General features: G+C 41.8%; 1 protein-coding gene across 2 annotated transcripts in view; it reads left to right on the forward strand.

Annotated features, from left to right (window-relative positions):
• Positions 1 to 22,685, forward strand: part of doc2b (double C2-like domains, beta) — a 155,751-nt gene that overhangs the window by 25,948 nt on the left and 107,118 nt on the right. For both annotated transcript variants that reach the window (XM_017460595.3, XM_047151752.2), the window contains 3 exons: positions 637 to 793; positions 11,713 to 11,811; positions 11,927 to 12,097. In XM_017460595.3, coding sequence (XP_017316084.1) covers positions 637 to 793; positions 11,713 to 11,811; positions 11,927 to 12,097 — 427 coding nt within the window. The remainder of the gene's footprint in view (positions 1 to 636; positions 794 to 11,712; positions 11,812 to 11,926; positions 12,098 to 22,685) is intronic.

A 22,685-nucleotide genomic window follows, 5' to 3' on the forward strand; every position in this document is an offset into this window, starting at 1 on the left:
TCCATGAAGCATCCTTCTACTTTGATTAGACGCCCTGGCTATACATCCAACTTGGTCTGCCACTGGCTGCAGCTGTTGAGATGACTCGATGGGGCTTTTGGATGGATTTGTATTATTGTTAGTGGCCCATGATGGTTGGGTCCAGTCCATTTGCAGAACAGTTGTCTGGACCAATCATCTGGCTTGGATATGAACAGAGCCACTGTACACAAAAGAAACCGTTGGACATAGTAGCACCGTCTCTCTAAGACAGGGGTTCTCAAAATTTAGGCCGCTAGGGAACACTTTGTGTGTGTGTGGGTGGGGGGGACCAAAAAAAAAAATTCACACACCCCTTGTTTTGCTTCATTCACAGACCCCATTTTGAGACCCGTGGCTCTAAGAAAGGAAATGCTTTTGCTGTCAGATACAAAGTGTTCTCGGTACTCTCAGCTCCCGGCGTTCAGTCACACTACTCTATTATTTGTTAAATCAGGTTCCTTCCTGTGTTCAACCTCCTGAATAACAGTGATGCATGTTTTCCCCAAAGATATTACACTGTACTGTTTTTCTCCAATATAGCTCAGTTCTCTCTGTACTTTTCTTTTGTTCTCTCCCTCTTTCAATTGTTTTCTCTCTCTCCCCTCCCCCCCCCAGGTGTGGAAGCGTTCCGGTGCCTGGTTCTACAAGGCCCTGCCCAAGTATATTCACCCGGAGAAGGACTCATTCATGGACAGGAGGCCTGTGATCGAGACAGAGAAGCAGCCAGTGGCCAGGAGTGTGCCGATCACCTACACATGGGCCCACAGGAAAGGTGGAGTTTACATTCTATTCTATTCATTTCTGTTCTATTCAATTATGTTCTGTTCAATTCTATTCGGTTCTATTCAATTCACAATTATGCTCAATTGTATTTGGTGGTATTGTATTATATTCTGTTCTTTTCTACTGCATTCTATTCTATTTCATCCTATGCTATTATATTCTATTGTGTTATATGGTATTTTTTATTCTGTTCTGTTCTTTTCTCTACTATTCTCTACTACTATTTCTCTACTTTTCTCGAAATAATTTTGGTTGTGTTGTCGTGTATTCCATTCTGTTCTGTCAAATTCAATTATTTTCCGTTCTATTCTCTTCTCGTTAGTTGTATTGTATTGTGTTCTATTCTCTTTGGTTGTATTGTATTCTTTTGTTTTATTCTGTTCTGTCCTACTCTGTTCTGTTCTATGCCATTCTGTTGAATGTATTGATGTCCATTAAGAGTCTTCAGTACATTCAAAACTCAGTTGCTCGCGTCTTTACCAACACGTCGCTACGTCAACATATTACCCCCGTGCTCTCCCAGTTACATTGGCTTCCAGTCCATGCACATATTGATTTTTAAAATGTTGGTCCCAACATACAGAGCAGTCCATTGGACAGCCCCTTCTTATCCATGTGAGCTGATCACTCCTTATACACCTTCTCGATCTCGGCGTTCAGCTGGCTCATTTGACCTAGATTGCCCGTAGATTAAAAAATATGTATTAGTATTGGTATATTTCTGTGATTTGTCTAAATAAATAACAAAGTCTTTTGGAAAGTAAACTAGCCGTGGAAGCACGAAAATGTAAAGCTTTTTTTGAAAGTAGAAAACGTTTCTAGTCAGAAAGAATGAGAGCTGTGACGAATGTGAACTAGTCAGAAGATTTTTTATTTCCTTCATGCTGATACTGAGGTGTTACTCTAGTTAAAATGCTTAAGAATGATTAGCTACAGTGTGTGTGTGTATGTGTATGTATGTGTGTGTGTATGTGTGTATATATATATATATATATATATATATATATATATATATATATATATATATATATATATATATATAAAAAATATATATAATGTGCGTGTGTGTGCAAAATATACACACACACACACAAAATATATTCTCCCAACCTCAACCCTAAAACATCAGGCTTTGCCAAGTTTTAATGCTAAAAATGAATGCAGGTGATCGTAATATGCATACGGCTCGTCGTCATGCATGCTCACACACACATGCTGGTGGTTGTGTTCGAATGACAAAGGTGCACGTGTTATTTTCACACTCCGTGTTTTTCACAGAACTTAACATGTGGCATATGGAAATCCTGTTTTTATCATACACTACAGTAAGTATCAAGACCCATGAATAAATAATGATGAGGTGGAGTATAGCTATGTTAGCTTAGGCAAGCTCGGACAGATTCTCGTTGCATAAGTGGTGTTTGCTTGATATGGTGGACCAGAGGTGTGTATTGCCACAGTAGCATTATGGGACCTGGAGTCTAGGAACATCACTGGTCCAGATTAAATACGTCCAAGAGTAAAACAGCACATGCTTCGTTTTGTAGTTGCATGTATGTACAGAATGATGAAGGATGATCATTCTAGCCTGGGCAATTTGAAAAACTTGTTGTTTTTATTTTATTTCAGTTGTTGCCGACCGTTATGGTAAAAGACAGTGATTGATTCGGCTCCCTTTTTTAACAGCATGGTTTGAATTGGGAAAACAGAGTTTGTTGTCAAACCCCAAAGGCGACATTTTGCTTTTCATGATTTTAGGCTAGAGCGATGCGTTATGGGTTTGGAATTCATTGAAGTGTCTGAAGACTCTCACCCGAGGGGCTGTGAAAGTGTCCCGCAGTCAAAATTTCACTGCACTATCAAAACAACGATGGCGCAATTTGACAACATTAAAACCAAGCGAGTGGCACGGTGTAAAGCCGTTGAGGCAATATATCTTTTTTTGGTTTGGTTTTATTTTAAATATAATACTCATGACGAGCTTTACACTGTTGCGTTTTCTATCTTTTTAGTGTGCTAATAGCTAAATGAATATGTTCTGAAAAAATCGACATTAGCTCTCGTAGCATCTCGTGGCCTAATTGGTTGCTGTTGAAATCTCGATTCTGATTGGTCAGGAGGTGTTGGTGAATTTTCTTGAAGTTCTGCAGGGACTTTTAAGGGGGATTTTTATTTAAAGGTTTTGGAAGGAGTCTCCAGCATCAGCACTTCGTAGATCAAGCGGTAACTTTTCTGACACGGAGGGCGTGTTTTTTTTTTCTCGGTGGCTGTACAAACTGAGTGAAAAGAAGGGGGGTGATGACTAATGACTGTTTATGTCTCACAACATTAAACGTGACAAACGGATAAAACATACATGTCGTCCTGAAAAAACTGTAATTGTTGGTAAATCGCTGTGATATTAAACCAAGATCAAAACATAATCAACTTCAGGGCAGTAAAAGGGCAGTAACTCCATAATCACTGATTATTTTTGCTGTAACATCATGTTCAGATGTTGTTTTTCCCCCTTTACCTTAATTGATAAAGCCTTTACGGCCCAACAGGTTAGACGCAACACTAACTAGCATGCATTCATTAACATCTTCTCTTGTAGCTTTATTGACAGTGTGACATAGTCAAGTCATCGTTGTATGATGTAGGATTTAACTTGGAGAGATCTGGTGACTGGAGGCCAGAGCATTTTTTAAAAACAGTATTCGATAATATTGTCTCGACATCAGTAAATGTTCTCGGCAAATTAGTTTTGAACTCGCCTGAGATGCCTGCTTTCGTACTTTTCGGCTAGAGATACTGTGCCTCGAACCATGCTGCTCAAGCTGTGGTCGAAAAGAACAGCTCTCTTTGCATACCAGGTATTGTTTGTGGAAGCACTCTGGCCTCTCGAGTAGCTCTTAGCATCCCCTGTCTTTTTCTCTCCCTCGGTCCTTCATCTTGGCTGGACGGGGCCTACGTGTTCCATTTGGAGAGTCTGGTGAATTAATGCTGGTGGGTTAATCAGGTTAAATTTATGTAAATGGTCTCATCCAAATTGCACAAACAGATTGTATTTGGCAGCCATACCAGATCTGTGATGGTAATGCGCTAACCTAATGGGCTTTGCATAGGGTAATGTGGGCTCGTTAGGCTGTTGACAAGACGGGAAGGTCGGCGACCTGCACGAATACGGCGCAGATCCATTTTTTGCGGCTTTGGTGGTTTTATCAGAGAGGCGGTGCGGCTGTTGTTATGCGCGCAGAGAGTTGCTCTGACCACGATTAGGCCAAACGGTCAGCTTTGACTGCTTCCAGGCTGCAGCTCAGTACTCACTTGTGTTTTTATCAGGGATTGTCCACAGCACAGCAGCATTGCATCTCATCAAGCTTTTGAACAAGTGCGACTAGATGCTGTGTGGGTGTGTTTGCATCAAATTGGATTTGAACACATGCTGCGGCTGTAGTTTAGGTTTCGCGGTTTACTGCCACTTCTGAAGATGGTTCATCACCACAATCTTGGTAAAGAATGCTAAGCAAGCATGCAAAATTACAATTGCTTTGGAAATTTGGGGTAATTTGGTCAAGCCACTACCTGTGTTGCAAATACTAATATGAAATCTCAACAACAGGTGCTTTCTAGGTACCAACAATTGATAGGTTTATGGTTTACTAGGGGAGGAGGGGTTTACACGTAAATGCTAATTAAAGCAGCGTCTCTTAAACGTTATTTTCATGACATAATTGCTTTTAGGAATGAATTGAATGGTAACTGCGTTCACCTAAAAGCTTCAGTGAACATTTTGGTCCCTTGTCTGGACCACGTGAAATGTTTCTGACAGATTTAAATTACGTTTGAGTGCAAGTCGAATTTGCAAGGCAGTGTTCGATGCCGTTTATGTACGTGTTGTTTGGATTGAATGCCTGCTCCTAAAAGAAATGGACTAAAATTAGAATTCAACTCAGTTGAATCAATACGTTTATCATTGATGTGTAAAAAAAAAAAAGAAAAAAAAGGTGTGTTTTTACATTTAGTAACTCTGTTTGCTGCGATAATCTACTGTTATTTGGGGTACACTTGTAGCAGCAGGGATTATTTGTTTCACTCTAGCGTTATTCTCTTTTATATACACACTGTATATTTAAAGTAAATTGACAGAAAATCAGGCCAATAGATCTACCTAAAAAAAGAAGGAAACATATAGGTGTGATCAGAGAGCTGTAGATTAAAGGCATACGCGTGTGTGTGTGTGTGTGTGTGTGCGTGTTTACTACTGAGGAGCCAACTGATTGTGTAAATCAGTTGGAGAGAAAAAGAGATGGGGAAAATAACTAATGGGGGAAAAATCAACATCCTCAGTGAAAACGTTGTGGAACTGTAATGGCAAAGCTCACTCATTTATGTACTTTCAGTCAGGTATTTGTGGAGGAGTTGTGACAGTAATGTGGTAGCTCGGGTAGAGGATGTGGTAGCTCCGTGGTTAAGACTTTGGGCTACTGATCGGAACACCCGGCAGTTTGGGCCCTTGAGCAAGGCCCTTAACCCTCAACTGTTCAGATGTATAAATGAAATAAATGTAAGGCGCTCCGGATAATGGCGTCTGCCACTGTCTTAAATGTAAATGTAGTAGTGTAAATGATGGGTTAATAGGTGAAATGGCGCATTATTTCGCTGGATGTAGTCATTATAAGACGGATAAATTGTGGCCTTAAATGGATTCCGGTGGGCACGGTGATAGGTTGTTGGCATTCAGTTGGTATTAAGTGGTTCAAAGTGTGGAAAGAAAATTTTCCCCACATCATTACACAACCACCACCAGAACCGTTGACACAAGGCAGGTTGGGTCCACGGATTCATGCTGTTGATGCCAAATTCTGAACCTACGATCAGCATACCGATGAAGAATCCGAGATTCATCAGGCCACGCAATGTTTTTAAATCTTCAGCCGTCCGGTTTCTGGGTCTGTGTCCGCTGATTCCTCTTTTTGATTGACAAGAGCGAAACCCCATGCGGTCTACTGTTCTGATAACTGTTCTCAGATACTTTTACAGCACAGTATTTTTAGTTATCATAGACTTCCTGTCAGCTCAAACTAGTCTGGCCAATCCTCCTCTGGCGTTCTATTTGTAAACAAATATGAGCACGGATGCAAACTGTAGATGGCGTATCAGGGTTTTATTCTGTACAGATCAGCCTACACTTAGAGGCTGATTAGTTCTCTGACCTTTATTAAGCTCCTCTCCATATTTATCTACATTAGTTTAACAACATGGCTTCCACTGTGTCTGCGTAAACAACTGAGACGCTATACTTTTTATCTCCTTGGCACCATCTTTGATTTAAGATAAGCAGTCATATCATGCTTGTCGAGACCTTTAATTGTAAATCCGATACACACGTGGCATTTCAATTGGAGGAAAGTGTAATCAGATAGCCTCCAGCACTATTGAGTTTTTCTTCATTCTGCACCACGGCCTCTGCTGTCATGACTGTAATGTGATTGAAGGAGGCAATACCAGAAGGCAAAGGAAGGTAGAAAGGAAAGAGATGAATACACCTCCCATTGTCACTTTGATTAAAGTTCATTTGATGAATGGGTTTTACCAGGTACCTGATCTGAGGGTTTTTTTGGGGGGGGGGGTTGTGCCTTTTTTTGTAAGGCTAATTGTATCAAGGTAAGCAGAGCATGAAATAAAAAGTATGATTATTTTGGCTGTTCGTATCCTTGTTTGGGAAATCTGAAAGCGTAGGCAGAGAACTCTTTAAATGTCATTGCTGTAATTTAGGCTAAAATTGTGTTTAGGACAATGGAATTCCTCCTAATTGTTTTCTTATAACTTTCATCAATCATGTTCTTCTATATCACGAAGTAGTCCTTTGAAAGGACAAACGAAGCCCTTCATTTACACAGCCCTTGACCAGGAAATATACTGAAAAGTGCGTTTTGCATCAACATTTCATGACTGCCCTGAGGTTTGCTCACTGTGTAAGTGAAGGTTCCAGTGCTGCCCAAAATTTAATTACCACTAATGCAAAGGCTAAAATGTGGTAATTAAGTGTACACTCAGTGGCCACTCTAATAACCTGTACACCTGCTCATTCATACAGTTATATCAGTTCATGCAAATTTCACTAAATGTTGTAATACAGACATTACAAGGTGTCCCAAAAGTCTTCATACACAGGGGAAATGAAGACTTTTTAGCAAAATGTCTTCCAAAAATTTTCATCCTTGGCTTATATTGTATTTTTGTTCAGATAGATAGCCTCTAAGAACGCCTTTGACAAAAGAAGAACGTATTGAAATGACTCTTATGGCTGGATCGGGAAGCTGGCGCAAGGTTGCGATGGACTTTAACAGGAAACGTGGCGAGCACATCACACACGACACCGTCGTCAAATTTGTTAACAGATTCAAACAGACTGGAAGTGTTACGGACCGACCGAGAAGCGGACGTCCACGACCGTCCACTGATGAAGGCTGAACCGACGTGGTCGGTGGGCTGGTTTTAGTATTTCAGACATTGCTGATGATCTGGAATTTTCTTTTTACGCAGAGCAGGCTCTCGAGTTTGCACAGGATGGTGCGAAATACAAAAAACGTCCACCGAGCGACAGTTCTGCAAGCGGAGAACGTCTTTTTGAAATGAGAGATGTTAGAAGAGAATGGCCAGACTGGTTTGAGCTGACAAGAAGACTACGAAAACTCAAAAACTCTTAACAACCGTGTTGAGCAGAAAATCATCTCAGAATGCACAACACATTGAAGCTTGAGGTGAACAGGCTGCAACAGTAGAAGACCACATCAGACTCCAGTCAGTTCAGCCAAGAACTAGAGTCTGAGGCTACAGTGGGCTCAGGCACACCCAAACTGGATGGTCGAGGATCGGGAAAAACTTTCACTTTACTTTTGTTCAGTCGGCAGTTTTCGTGACCCTTTTTTTATTTTTTATTTTAATCATCCCGGTTATCTGTGCAATCTGTTCTTAAACTCCCGCTTGTGTCCAGAAGTATCCTTGGTCCATGTCTGTAGAATTAGGGAACGAGTAACACATGAGTGTGTCGTGCCACCAAGACACATCCAACTTCGCTGGAGTGTGTGACTTTAAACACATCAAATTTGAAAATTCAGTAGTGAATAAGGTTTGTTATTTTTTCCTTCTTTGGTTGTTGACGGGAGAGAAAAAAACGCTGGTGAAGAATAATAATAATGATAAAAAAATGTAAACAATATTATTGTGTGTACGTTTTGCCCTCAATGTCAAAATAGATGGATGATAGATGCAGGTTTTCCGTGAGACCCTCATTGGCTGTTTCTCGGCGCTGTCCCTGCTGTTTGTCGTAAAGAGGAAAAGAATTACATTTTTTGAAAATTTCCGAGCGTCTGCGAAAAATTTGCGGATTCTCATAACAAGCGTTCGCCCTGGTCATCAGGTCACCAGGTCGAATCCCAACAATGCTACAGCCATCTGCGGCTGGGACCCAAGTCAGCAAAATTGTCCGCTCTTTCAGGGTGGGAGGGATGATGCAAGTCTTTCTCCACCTGTCAATCACAGTGACACCAGCTAATCATGGGCATCTGTGAGCTCATGTATGCGGAACAGGATGGATAGCGCTTTCCTCCGAGTGTGTTACGCTGCAATGTGACGCAGCATGAGAATCCCTGCTCAGTAGCTGTCGTATGATCGAGTAGAGATGGCTGGTGACCAAATTAGGGTGGAGGGGTACGGGACTGGGAGCGGGAAGTGACACAAACTGCTCTTTTAGTTTGCGCTGCTTCCTTATTGAGGCTCTCATGAGACCTATGTTTTCCTGCAGAGTTCATTTCCAGCTTGAGAGATCTGATCTGTCTTCTCATATTCCACTAGATTTGATTATTTAAAAATAATAAAGAAAAGAAATCATGAACCTTTGTCAATTTGTGTGTGTGTGTGTGCGCATGTGTGTTTGCAGAAGGGGTTATAGTGAGTCAGCAGTAAGCAAGAAGTCACTGTTGCTTTGGCTGAATCCATCAAGCCAGATTGGAGAGGCAGGTGGTATCTCACAGAGCATAAGTGTGTGTGTGTGTGTGTGCATATAACAAGAGTGTGGTTGTGCAGAAGGGAGGCAAGCGTAAATCTCAGTCAGACACAGACAGTGAGAGTCTCCCATCTCCTCTGCTCTGATTGAAACCACGACAGATGGGGTGCAGAAAATCGAGAGCCAGAGCTCCGGTGCTCTCAGGCTTGCCTTCTTCATGCGCCGATAAATAAATAAATAAATAAAAATAAACATTTGAATTTTCAGCTCGGTCATAGGCCACTGAGAGGCGTCTCTGCCTGGCCCTCGGCTGCCTGTGCTCGCGTCTGCCGGTGAGACTCGCTGGGAATGAAATTAAGGGTTGACGGAGGCAATCACACTCGCATTTTCTGCCTCTTTGTGTTGTTTCATCTGTTTTTTTTCTTCCCCCTTTTCTCATGGTGCCAGCTCTCCCACAGCAAATTACAAGCTGATGATGTGTTTCATTAGCATGCATTTTGATGGGGGGGGGGGTCCTGGGCAGCAAACATCGATTGAATATTTTAAACAAATGATTATTTAATGGGAAATCTTTCAAATTAATGGGAAAATTAGCATCGCGTGCCATTCAGGTTCATTTGGACTGTTCTAATGCCACCTTCATTCAGTCTAGTGTGTTGATGTATTCTTTTGGTTTGTAGGAACTGTGAGTCGTAAGCATGTTGTTAACGCCTTGACCAAAAAGCGGACAACGTTTCCGAACATCGGGAGACACTAGGAATGTCGTTGTCTCTAAACATTACTTTAATGTTAATTAATGACCCACAGAAACGGTGGACATTCGCAGCAGTGCTACACTACACATTTGAAAACACAGTAGCTACAAGGAAGCAAAAAAATTTAATTACAACGTAACTTTGTTATGATCTTAAATGTTTCAGATAGGCCTGTCACGATAATTACATTATTGACTTATCGTACGATATATACGGACGTGACCTCGATATAGCCCGTTGTGTTTACATGCGTGTTTGTTTACATAAGAATGGATGTCCCCAGCATTTTAGCCATTCTGTCCTAACGTCTGATCTAGGGCTGACCAATTAAAATTCAAATATCCATCGAATTCAAGATAAAAATGCACATCCGAATGCAAAAACTGTGTGCATTGGAATTTGAGGTGTGCAGCAAGCACTAGCTCCGATTTTAAGACAGTTACATTTATGTAGCACTTTTCTAAACACTCAAAACATATTACATAGTATTGGGGGGGGGGGGTCCTCGACAACCACTAGTGTGTAGCATTCGCCTGGTTGATGCAACGGCAGCCATAGTGTGCTAGAACGCCAACCGCACACCAGCTATTAGTGGAAAGGAGAGAGTGATGTAGCCAGTTATTAGGGGGCCATGATAGAGAAGGGCCAGTGGGCGAATTTCGCCAGGACACCAGGGTTATACCCCTACTCTTTTATGGGAAGTGTCCTGGGATTTTTAATGACCACAGATAGTCAGGACTCCGGTTTAACGTCTCAACCGAAAGACAGTATTGTTTTTACAGTGTAGTGTCCCTGTCACTATACTGGGGCATTAGGCCCACACAGACCACAGGGTGAGTGCCCCCTGCTGGCCTCACCAATACCACTTCCAGCATCAATCTTAGTTTTCCCCAGAAGCTCTCCCATCCAGGTACTGGCCAGTCTCAACCCTGCTTAACTTCAGTGTGACACTAGGCGAAAGCTGCAGGGTGATATGGCAATGGTTTAATGCAGTGGTTCTCAACCAGGGGGGCCACCACCATGCTTGACTGCAGGCGAGACACACTTGTCTTTGTACTCCTCACCTGGTTGCCGCCACATACGCTTGACACCATCTGAATCAAATAAGTTTATCTTTGTCTCATCAGACCACAGGACATGGTTCCAGTAATCCATGTCCTTAGTCTGCTTGTCTTCAGTAAACTGTTTGCGGGCTTACTTGTGCATCATCTTTAGAAGAGGCTTCCTTCTGGGACGACAGCCATGCAGACCAATTTGATGCAGTGTGCGGCGTATGGTCTGAGCACTGACAGGTTGACCCCTCACCCCTTCAACCTCTGCAGCAATGCTGGCAGCACTCATACGCCTATTTCCCAAACACAACCTCTGGATATGACACTGAGCACGTGCACTCAACTTCTTTGGTCTACCATGGCGAGGCCTGTTCTGAGTGGAACCTGTCCTGTTAAACCGCTGTATGGTCTTGGCCACCGTGCTGCAGCTCAGTGTCAATGTCTTGGCAATCTTCTTATAGCCTAGGCCATATTTATGTAAAGCAACAATTCTTTTTTTCAGATCCTCAGAGAGTTCTTTGCCATGAGGTGCCATGTTGAACTTCCAGTGACCAGTATGAGGGAGTGTGAGAGCGATGACACCAAATTTAACACACCTGCTCCCCATTCACACCCGAGACCTTGTAACACTAACAAGTCACATGACACCAGGGAGGGAAAATGGCTAATTGGGCCCAATTTTGGACATTTTCACTTAGGGGTGTACTCACTTTTGTTGCCAGCGGTTTAGACATTAATGGCTGTGTGTTGAGTTATTTTGAGGGGACGGCAAATTTACACTGTTACACAAGCTGTACACTCACTACTTTACATTGTAGCAAAGTGTCATTTCTTCAGTGTTGTCACATGAAAAGATATAATCAAATATTTACAAAAATGTGAGGGGTGTACTCACTTTTGTGAGATACTGTAATTACAGAAGCGATACATAATTTTAACAATTTGAATAAATGACACGTATTCATGACAGGATATTAAACCCCGTAGTGCTAGGCTCATGCTCTGTGCTCTGCTTTCCTACTAAGAGTTGATGAAATTGAGAAACACTGCAAATATTTTTCCCCCCTCCGTCACCCACCACTCTGTTTGTCCCTTTCTGTCTCTACAGTCGACTCGAGTGAGAGTGATGGCAGTGACTCCGAGCTCAGTGATGCCAGTAGTGACAGAAAGACCTTCATCCCGGAGAGCATCACAAGACGACACTCGGGTAACTCTATAAGCTTACTCCAAACAGCTCGTGCCTAGATCTGTGGCAGTCGTGTCTAACTAATTGGAAAATCGATCCGTTTCACAAACCACATTTCCTCCTTCATCCTGATCAGCTGTGTCCGAGTCGAGCGGTAGCGTGGCTCTCACGCCCCTGCAGTCCATCCTGAACAGCCCGGCCCGAGCCAGCTTCCTGTCAGAGAGCCACTCCAGCCTAGGCAGCGATCGCAGCAGCCTGGCCCCCGCCCCGGAGGATGAAAACACGGACCTGGGACGCACGTCATTGTGTGAGTAATCATCATCACACACACACACACTTAACCCAGCTTATCTCTCTTCCACATAGCCTGTGGATCTTTCACTGTAAATTAGTGCTGTGGTGGACAGGGCAAGTATCCTTCCTTCTTTATACTGTGTAACTGCCTGAGCTCAGCTCCAGGAACTTTCTTAGTATCTTCATCCAGCTAAAGGTAGAAAACTTTAATAAATGTTCAGCTAAAACCAAATGAAAACGATGACTAGCAAGCAAGTCTTACAGTAAATGTCTAACGATTTGACGTTGCTTTCTGAACTCTGGGTATGTCTCAGTCAGCTCCGGTGTAGACGAGTTCTGGCACATTTAAGGACCCAGGGTCTCTACACATTGGGACACTGATGAATCAAATTCCGGCGACATGACTGCATACGTCATATAAATGTGTTAGCTTAATCACACATGTTTCTGTAATGGTACTTTAAGCAGGATCGCAGTCTAGCTAGTGGATTTTTTTTTACCATTTAAAAGCCGCTAGACTCAAACAAACATGAAGTAAAGTTAAACATCTCTAACGTAAGTAATCATTTGAGAGCCACAACGATAACAAGCTACTTACATTTGTAGACGACGTTGGCTGAGAGTTCGTCCGCCTTTTTTTTTTTTTGTTTTTTTTTTTTTAAATGTTCCAACATTTTTTCATGTAATACAAAGCAGTAAAAATAAATACAGTGAAAATATGACTCACAAACGCACTTTATTATTTTTTTTTTCTTAACTTTCAGGGCTGCCATACGTTATCATTATTATTTTTTTTTAAAGAAACATTTGATCACTGTTGAAAATTTTTCCTCACATGGAATAAAAAAAAAAAAAAAAATCCAGTAAGACTTAAAATGTGCTTCAAAACAGAACAATTGATCTTTTTTAAAAATGTTTTTTGATGTAAATGTCTTCCATCTGCAGGGAGCCTCACCGCGGAAGTGCCTTCCGTGTAAGATAAAGTTAATGGTGTGTATCATTTTGTCACCCTTAGTGAGAGAAGCGCTCTTTCTCTTTTCCGTTGTACCTCAAAAGTTTCATCGGGCAGAATTGAACCAAACACTCCAGCCTTGAATTGGAATTTGAATTGGTTTTGCCATTCTCAAGGATCATCCAGCTATTCCCAAGTGTGTGCTTGCATGACAGTGCGTAACATGCACGCGATTCCTCGTGTCAGCTGCATCTAAATGAAGCACGTTTTACCTTTATTGTGCTTCTCTAATAAGCACTCTCTCTCTCTCTCCCGTTGCTATTGAACATGCATTGCCAAACCACTCACTCGCACATGCCCAATTAGCTTTCATTTGCAGAGTGAAGCAGCAGCGCTGGCCTGCTTCTCTGTCCAATTTGTACTGCTTACCTCTACAGCTCCCCGTGCACTCTCTTCAGGTGCTTTCCACAAAGCGGACTCCTTTTACTCGTAACGATCTAAAGTGCGTTGTTTAACGCCATGTCGGTAAATTTCTTCGCGGCACCAAAGGAAATGTCCGATTGTAGACCGTTTAGCATTTTATTTATTACATTTCAAGCTGAAGGTGGGATTGGATCCATTGATAAATTCTCTCCAGTGCTTAATTATTTAGAGTGTGGTTCAAGGTTACTCCCCTTTTGGTTCCAGGTGAATTCTCTCCAGGACCATAAAGCATTGGCTGATCATTAATCAGCTCATCATGAGCTATATCGTATACAGGCATGCACGCGTTCTCCATCTTAAACAGGCAGGGCTTTAGTTTGTTGCCTGAATGCGATTTCACACTTCACGCACTACTTGTAGTCCTATGGGAAGTGGCGGCCACCTCAAAAAAAAAAAAAAAAAAAAGCCTGCCACCAAAAAGCATAAGAACAGAGGTTGTCAAAGAGAGTCGAATCCCAATGATGCCACAGCCAACTCCATCCAGGAGTCCAAGATAGATAATTGGCTTGGCAGTGCTCTCTGTGATGGAGGAGGAAGGGGGGGGGTGTATGTGACGAGTTGGTGACTCACTCTTTCCTGTCAATCACAGCGATGCTAGTCCATCTTGTGCATCCGTGAGGTCATGTGTACGGAACAGGGCAGATAGCGCTTTCCTCGAATTGTTACGCTGCAGTTTGAAAAGATGCGTCCGGCTGCCGTCTGCATATTTTTTTGGTCACAGGGGTGCTTTGAAAATCTATGAAACATTTTCGGAAAGCAATTTTTATGTCTATAGTTACTTGCATATAGTATGTTGCATGTTGTGAAGCATCTGCAAAACAACGCTGTTTCAGTTATCGCTTAAGTTATAGCAGCTGCTAACAGAAAATTAATGACAAAAAATAAAATGCGCAAAAACAACATGCTCTGCTCTTTCTTAAGACTTTCCTATGGTGGAAACCCTAAAGGATGCAGATTTATCTCTATAATAATCCTCTGATTTGCTTTGCAGCTAAACTCTTGCCTGAGCTGCTGTTCTAGAAAATGAATCGGACCAATCAGAATGGAAATCCAGCAGCACTGTGTAGAATAAAAGAGTCAAGTTTGAAAGTTGCCTAATTTCAGCAGTCTGGTTATCTCTAGAAGACGTGTATAGGACCTGATGTGGATGTAAACGGTTTCCTTGTGCTTCAATTATCACAAGATACGTGTAAACAGCTAGTGGAGCAGATCTTGCGCTCGTCCCAGCTTTTACACCTGCGTATATTTTAAAGGTGGTGCAGTTTTATTGCAAGTTAAGCAATTAAGAACTTCTCACTCTTTTTCCCCCCACATTCTTTTATGTTTGCTTGGTTTACGGCTCTGCCAAGCAAGCCATTCGATTTTTGTGTGCTTTAAATATCTTCTCATTTTCCCAGCTCAGCTTTAGTGTTGCCTTTCATTTAAATTGGCAATGACGCAGACAGGAAGGGGAGAGGGGAAAAAAAAAGAAAGGGCCGAAACATAAAAGCATTCGCACAAGTGATGAAGAGTTCTCCTTCAACTTGGCTGATGGTCAGAAGCGAAATCACCAGCGTGGGTCCGTCTGACTCCTGCACTCCTCCGCCTTCTCCTTGTTCTCAAAAGCTGGAGGCCATTCTTCTCACACTCTCTCTCTCTCTCTCTCTCTCTCTCTCTCTCTCTCTCTCTCTCACACACACACACACACACGCACACCTACACATACCCCTCCCTCCCTCCCTCCCTCCCTCGTCCTTCATTTATTTAATCTACCTTGACATTTTCAGAGTTTGCGTCTTTTCATTTCTCCAGCTTACATAACGGCGGTTCATCATTCTCTGCCATTTCTATGCTGCCTCGCGCGTTGGCAGCAGTCACACGGCGTGATGAATGATTTGCGGAATTCGAGTTGAATGAGCAGCATTCTGCACTTCATGGTCAAACGGCGCAGAGCTTTTGTCCAAATCGGACAGCTATTTATTGAAATGAGCGCGCCGCTGAGGTTTTCCGTCCCTTGTTCCTGTACTGAACTTGACAAGGAGAGTCTTGATGCAGACGTCACATGTCCATTTTGCCTTTCCGAAAAAGTTTTCAGGACGAGGCCTGTAGGGTTACGTTTTCGTAGAGTTTACATGGATATTTACATTTATTCATTTATCAGACGCTTTTATCCAAAGCGACTTCCAAATGAGAAAATATATCAAGCAGAGAACAATACAAGTAGTGCTACCATACAAGATCTATTAATTGCATTCTAAAAAAAAGCAAAATGCACAGAGTAGAGGCGTAAGTGCCAGGGTAGGTTTTTTTGTTTGTTTGTTTTTTATGGGTTGGTTACGTGTTCATGGAAGAGGTGGGTCTTTAGCTGTTTTTTGAAGATAGTGAGGGACAGATACTGTGAAGGTTCTGGAACAGGATCTTGAGCCACGCTGAGTAGGCACTACTAAGCGTCGGTCATTAATCGATCACAGATTGCGTGAGGGAACGTAAGCCTTTAGGAGAGTGTTGAGGTAGGAGGGTGCTGTTCCAGACAAGGTCTTGTACATGAGCATCAAGGCCTTGAATTTGATACGGGTGGCTACAGGAAGCCAGTGCAGGGAGATGAAGAGGGGTGTGACATGGGTTCTCTTGGGCTGGTTGAATACGAGGCACGCTGATTTTCGGTTAAGGCTCTGGGTTACTGATCGTAAGGTCGGGGTTCAAGCCCCAGCGCTGACCCTCTCTGCTCCAGGGGCGCTGTGTCATGGCTGACCCTGTACTCTGACCCCAACTTCCTAACATGCTGTGGTATGTGAAGAAAAGAATTTCATTGTACATATGTATATGTGATCAATAAAGACTCATATCATTAAGTGGTTAAGAACCTTGCCTGAAAATATAAACTTGCACCACATTTGTAGATGTAGCAGGCAACTACATCAAAATATGGAGTGAGATCAGGGGTAAAAAGGGTCCTTACATAAGCCAACTAGCAAATACACGAATAACGTCCAAGATGGCATGTTTTTTATGCATTACTTTTTCATGTGGGCGTTGCAGAAATCGAGTGGCGCGTCAGTCCCGCAAATCCGTCCTAGTCCCATCCACCTTTGATGCGCTCCGGGAATTGAAATCGGAACGTTCCGATTCCCCAATCCCTCAAAGCCAATATAGTCACGCTCCAGACATGGCCAGTCTGCAGCGCTTCCATTTAAAACCCAGATAATCCAATGCTTGTCTGGGAGCTGCTCTTGAGTTTTATGCGTCTCTGCCACTATCAGTCCCAAGTGGACCAAGCCAGAGCTTTCTGAACCAGAGTCAATTTGATTCTGCTGCCCTGCCATTAATCACTCTTATTTTACCAAGCCAGCAGCCATTCAGGAACCCCCTGATATCAGCGCAATAGAGTTAAAGGGCCTGGATGTGGAAATGCCATTAGTGCAGAACATGTTTATGCTTATGCTTATGATCGTCGTTAAGTTGTGCTTTCTCATGCACAACTTGTTCGTGCTTTCATACTACAGCGCCGTTGAGTTGATTTAATGTTCTATAACAGCAGCTCTGACAGTCGTGCCGACTTACGGGTTTCTATTAATCAGTGTTAGAAAATACCTGAATAATTGTTCTTCATCTTACAAATCTTTCTCAAGTAAATTTTACGCCCGAGAAGCAATGCCTTTTTTTTTACTTCTTATGTTTTAATCGTCAAAGTTCTAAATTCTCCAGTGCAGTGAGATGATATTGTTCCCCGGTTGCTTCCTCACCTCCAGTCGAATTCACATCAATGTCAAATGAAACCGCAGGCGACTGTGCTACTTGGTCTTTGAGCTAAATGTTGGATTTGCTGACGTTTCATACAGACATGCATGGTCTCTTGCGTTCCACATAAAAACGAACAAACAAAAACCAAGCAAAATTGCCAACAAATCTAAAGAAGCATGCTGAGATGCTGAGGTAAGTCAGCTTTAGGTTTGGTAAATCTGCTAACTAGTTTTGTTTTTGTTGCTAAATGTTACCAATTAAACATTAACCAGCAAGCCAAATTCTCTGAGTTAGCAGAATATTTAATAAGTATTTGATAATATGAATAAAAATTCATGTCTGAACTTAAAAAGATTTACTTTTACTCTCGAGTCTCCGAGTATGTTTAAATGTAGATACCTTTTGACTTTGTAGATATTTGGGTCCGTGCTTCGAGATTTAATTGAGTAAGATTCTGACACTTATGACAGTTTCTCAGCACTTATTAAGTCTACAGTTTGCCATTTGAACTGGAATACAGCTGCGAACGTTTGACACGCAGCTAACCAGTTGGCATTTTCTAAAAGGAGCTGTAGCGTGGTGGGGGATCGGATGGGTGTCTCTTAACTGTCGTAATTAATACCGCTCCAGTCTCCTCTGATTAGCTGCACACAGAGGCGACACCGGTGCAGCGAGGGGAGATGGCTGCAGAAGATCCGGTGTCTGCTTTTCCTCTTCTCCGGGAGTGAGAGGAAGTGGAGCTCTAACGGCGTGTAAACATGGCAGCCATGATGAGGCGCTAAATGTGTACCCTCATTAGGATTGAGCAGATGAGCGATGGCAAGACTCCGAGAACCTCGGTTCACCTTCAGATAAAGTGAAGTTCGGAAAAATAAATTTTTTCGAATTTAAACAACAGCACTTGTCAAAGTTGGCTGTACAGAAAAATCAGTTTATATCTATATACAACCCCAATTCCAAAAATAGTTGGGACGCTGCGTAAATACATGTAAATATAAACAGAATGCAATGATGTGCAAATCTCATAAACCCATATATTATTGACGATAGAACATAGAAAACATATCAAATGTTTAAACTGAGGAAATGTACTATTTTAAGAAAAAAATGTGAGGTAATTTTGAATTTGATGGCAACAAAAAGCTGGAAAAGTAAGTGTTACTAAAAAGAAACAGCTGGAGGTTAATTGGCAACCGATCAGTAAGATGATTGGGTATAAAAAGAGTGTCTTAGAGAGGCGGAGTCTTTCAGAAGTAAAGATGGGCAGAGGTTCACCAATCTGCGAAAAATTGCGCCTACAATTTGTGGAACAGTTTCAGAATAATGTTCCTCGATGTAAAATTACAAAAACTATGAATATCTCATCATCTACAGTACATAATATCATCAAAAGATTCAGAGAATCTGGAGAAATCAATATTGCATGCCCGTGATCTTCGGGCCCTCAGGCGGCAATGTATTAAAAACAGGCATGATTCTGTAATGGAAATCACTGCATGGGCTCAGAAACACCTCCAGAACTCATTGTCTGTGAACACAGTTCGCCGTGCCATCCTCAAATGCTGGTTAAAGCTCTATCATGCAAAGAAGCCATATGTGAACATGAACCAGAAACACCGCCGTCTTCTCTAGGCCAAAGCTCATTTAAAATGGACTGAGGCAAAGTGGAAAACTGTTCTGTGGTCAGATGAATCGAAATTTGAAAGTATTTTTGGAAACGATGGACGCCGCGTCCTCTAAACTAAAGAGGACTAAAGAGGAGAGGGACCAGCTGGCTTTTTATCAGCGCTCAGTTTGAAAAGCCTGCATCTCTGATGGTATGAGGTGCATTAATGCCTATGGAATGGGCAGCTTGCACATCTGGAAAGGCACCATCAAGGCTGAAAGGTATATACAGGTTTTTAGAGCAACATACGCTTCCATCCAGAATCCATCCCATCTTTACTTCTGAGAGACTCGGCCGCAAACATTTGATATGTTTTCTATGTTCTATTGTAAATAACATATGGGTTTGTGAGATTTGCAAATCATTTCATTCTGTTTTTATTTACATTTTACACAGCGTCCCAGCTTATTTGGAATTTGGGCTTGTACCTTCGTGTTACATTTCATGGATGGGACATGGTGTCTTTTCGATGTAGTATTAAAAACTCTGTCATGAACTGGAGTGCTGTAGCTGAGGATGAGAAACTGTCAGAGCCAGAATTCAGATCTAGCATTTCTACATCTATTGTCGTCGTCCTCCAGTGTTTTTCAGTCTTTCCCAGGAACATAGTGGCAGAGACAGGTATTTGGAGCTGATATTGACACTGTGGTACACTTGTAATATAGAGGTACCCAGGTGCTGGGTATATTTGGTGTAAACCCACTTCAAGGTGGATAAAGTAATGGTGTTGTAAAGAACTGACATAACAAAGATGTAATCATCATTGGATACTGTATTTGCAAGTGTGATTTTCTGTCTCTTGTCCCATGCAAATAAATCATAAATCTTTTGCATAATACCTCATTAAAAACAGCCCACACCTTCATCTCACCACATGTAATATAATGCGAAGGAGGGTCGTAAAAGTGTTAGTGGACCGGAGTGATTCTTAATGAATGGGGTGGGTGTTTTCTCGAACACTCTCATTGATAGTGGGCTTAGAATTATTCTCTGTACTGAATTTGCCATGGTGGCAAATTGCATTAAATGCAGTTAAACACTGTATGTTGTTTCAACCCAACCAATAATTTTCCCTTTAAGCCAATTGATAGCAATAGATACCTAGTGGATTTATTTATTTATTTATTTATCACTGCCAAATAACAATACTACATGACCTAAAATCCTTGAAGGTAGAGTTTAAACACTATCATTTTCACCGTGTCGCTGAGACTAAAAGTATAACCCACGGCACAGCTTCACGGTTGAGTAGTTCGAGCTTCACTTGAGCGTGCCACCATGTACCTTCGCGAGAAACCTACACACTCGCTGTAGTTTGAAAACCGAAAATAAAAGACTAGGTGGTTGTGCTTCCAAGCCACAGGTTGATCGAGTTTACTCCGAGGAAAACCTGTTCATTTTTGATGAGGCAGAATGGAATTAGCTTGGACTATCGGCTAAAATCACCCTGACTGAGGATTCATTTCTCATGTCCTGCAGCCATTCCTATAAATCTTTCAGTTGCAGCGTATTCAGACGATCGGCTTGTTGATTTGCCTATGAATCTCACAGCTAGATTTCTTTCTTTCCCAAACAGCAGAATAATTCCACAAGCAAGACACGTTTCTAATATTCATAAAATAAATGGATGTGAAATCAGTGAAGAGCCTTGTGGGATGTTCATATCCATCTATCCATCATTCTGTCTATCACTGCTGGTCCACGACTGGTCAGTTCCATGTGTAGGCAGACTCTCTCTAACAGAAAGTGCTGTTTGTGTTCTACTCTGATGACTGAGCTGTGTGTTTGGTCTTAACGCTTGACTGGAGTCTGAATGATGGATGTAGTCATTATTTGCAGTGCAGCCTGAAGCTTTTTGACAGTCCAGAGATATTGGACTTTTTTTTTTTTTTTTTTAAGTTTTATTGTGTGTGATATCAGTACACTGTTTCCTACACATAGGTTATACTTGGGTGGCTCCCAGGTACATCAACAAGTTTAGGGCTTTTTACAAATGTCCTTCTAGTAAAGTCTGTCCACTTGGCGGCCATCTTGGGCAGGCCATTAACATGGCTCCTATCTGTTTGAGTGGTGAGAGACCCATATACCAGCAATGCATTGACAAGATGATGTTTGGGAGTGAAAATTGGTGTTTCAGAGTAGAGACGCACCGATACTAAATTTCTCAGTCGATACCGATAACCGATTATTCAGAGTGACATGGGCCGATACCGATAGTTCTGCCTTTTATACCTTCTTTTAAATGAATAATAATGAATTCCACAATACTGAAAGAAATGCAAATTAAAACTTTATTCTCTCCATTTCAACAAGTTGTTTCACAGTAACTGGTCTCATCAACAGAAAGCACATTAATTATCAATTGAATTGATAATTGAATTATCAATTAGGGCTGCAACTAACGATTATTTTCATAATCGATTAGCTTGGCCGGTTATTTTATCGATTAATCGATTAATTGGATGGGGCGGGGCAAGCTTTCAGTACCCTTTTTTTGTTTATTTAAAATAAAATCCACAAACTGAGTGTTACAAATATAAACTGTTTGTCCAAAACAGAAAAGAACCCAATACACACACACACACACACACACACACACACACCAGAATATATATTATTAATATAGAACTGTAGTTTAATTGGGTGCATTTTGTGCATCCATAAAAATAACGGAATATATATAATTTATGTATTTATGCATTATTTTTATGGATGCACAAGAAGCACCCAATTAAACTACAGTCCTAAAGTAATAATAAAAACTTTCACTGCACCTCGTGGTTTCTGTTACTCACTGTCTTTAGGAATATTATTTTACTCGTGTTTACTTTTGATCATAGTGTTTTAATTAGACCTTACACTTCTTACTCGCGCCCCCACTGTGCATCAGCGCGTCCGCACAGCGCGTGATCAGCAACGCGGCCTCGTTACTAATAGATCACTTCCGTTATAATAAACGACAGAATTTGCACTGCAAGCACGCAAATACAGCATATAATCACAATATACTTAAATTAAACTGAAACCTTTTAAGCAGCTTGCACCAGTTTCCCCAGCCCCTTACACACAGTGGAGCATTTTGGATATAAACATAAGTTTGTCCTCGTGCATCAGTTTGATTTCCGCGGTGTTTAAAATGTCCCCCTTCCTTAGAGGACTTGATGGTTACACACGTTCTTCATCAGTCACGTGATGATTTTGCCTCCGTCTGATGGTGACTGAGGTCAAAATTAATTTTTTATTTGTAAACCGCTTTGGATAAAAGCAGCTTCTAAATGAACTTGTATGAATTGGAGTTTTTTGGAGGAATTGTTTAGCAACTCAGGCCCTTCACTGCTGCATTAGGTCACTTTGCCAGAATGAGCAAGAACGCCATAGTATCTTTGGGGCTTCTCCATGAATAAGAGTAATTAAAAGGCTCTAGTCAATCTTTAGCTATTCCCCACATTTAGCTAGCTCACTAAGCCTCTGTCAAGGTTTGTTTTGTTCTTTGGTTATCCCTCTGTGGGAACCCAGTTCCTAAAAGCCCTAATTCCAAAAGAATCCCTTGAAGTGCATTTAATGAATGCATTAGAACACATCCTGCTCCCCATTAGCCCGGTCTGAATAATCCGCTTTAATATCGTCCCACCTGCGTTTTCACATGGCAGGATGCAGTCAGCAGATAAACACAATTCAAATCGATACCTGCGTCTGGTTGCCAGTGATATGTGGCGTGACAGGTTGAAAGCACGTTCAGCCGCCTCACGCTTTACAGCCTCGCAATGCTTAACGAGGAGC

This window comes from Ictalurus punctatus, chromosome 28 (genome assembly GCF_001660625.3).
Source record: "Ictalurus punctatus breed USDA103 chromosome 28, Coco_2.0, whole genome shotgun sequence".
Taxonomy (NCBI): Eukaryota; Metazoa; Chordata; class Actinopteri; order Siluriformes; family Ictaluridae; genus Ictalurus; species Ictalurus punctatus.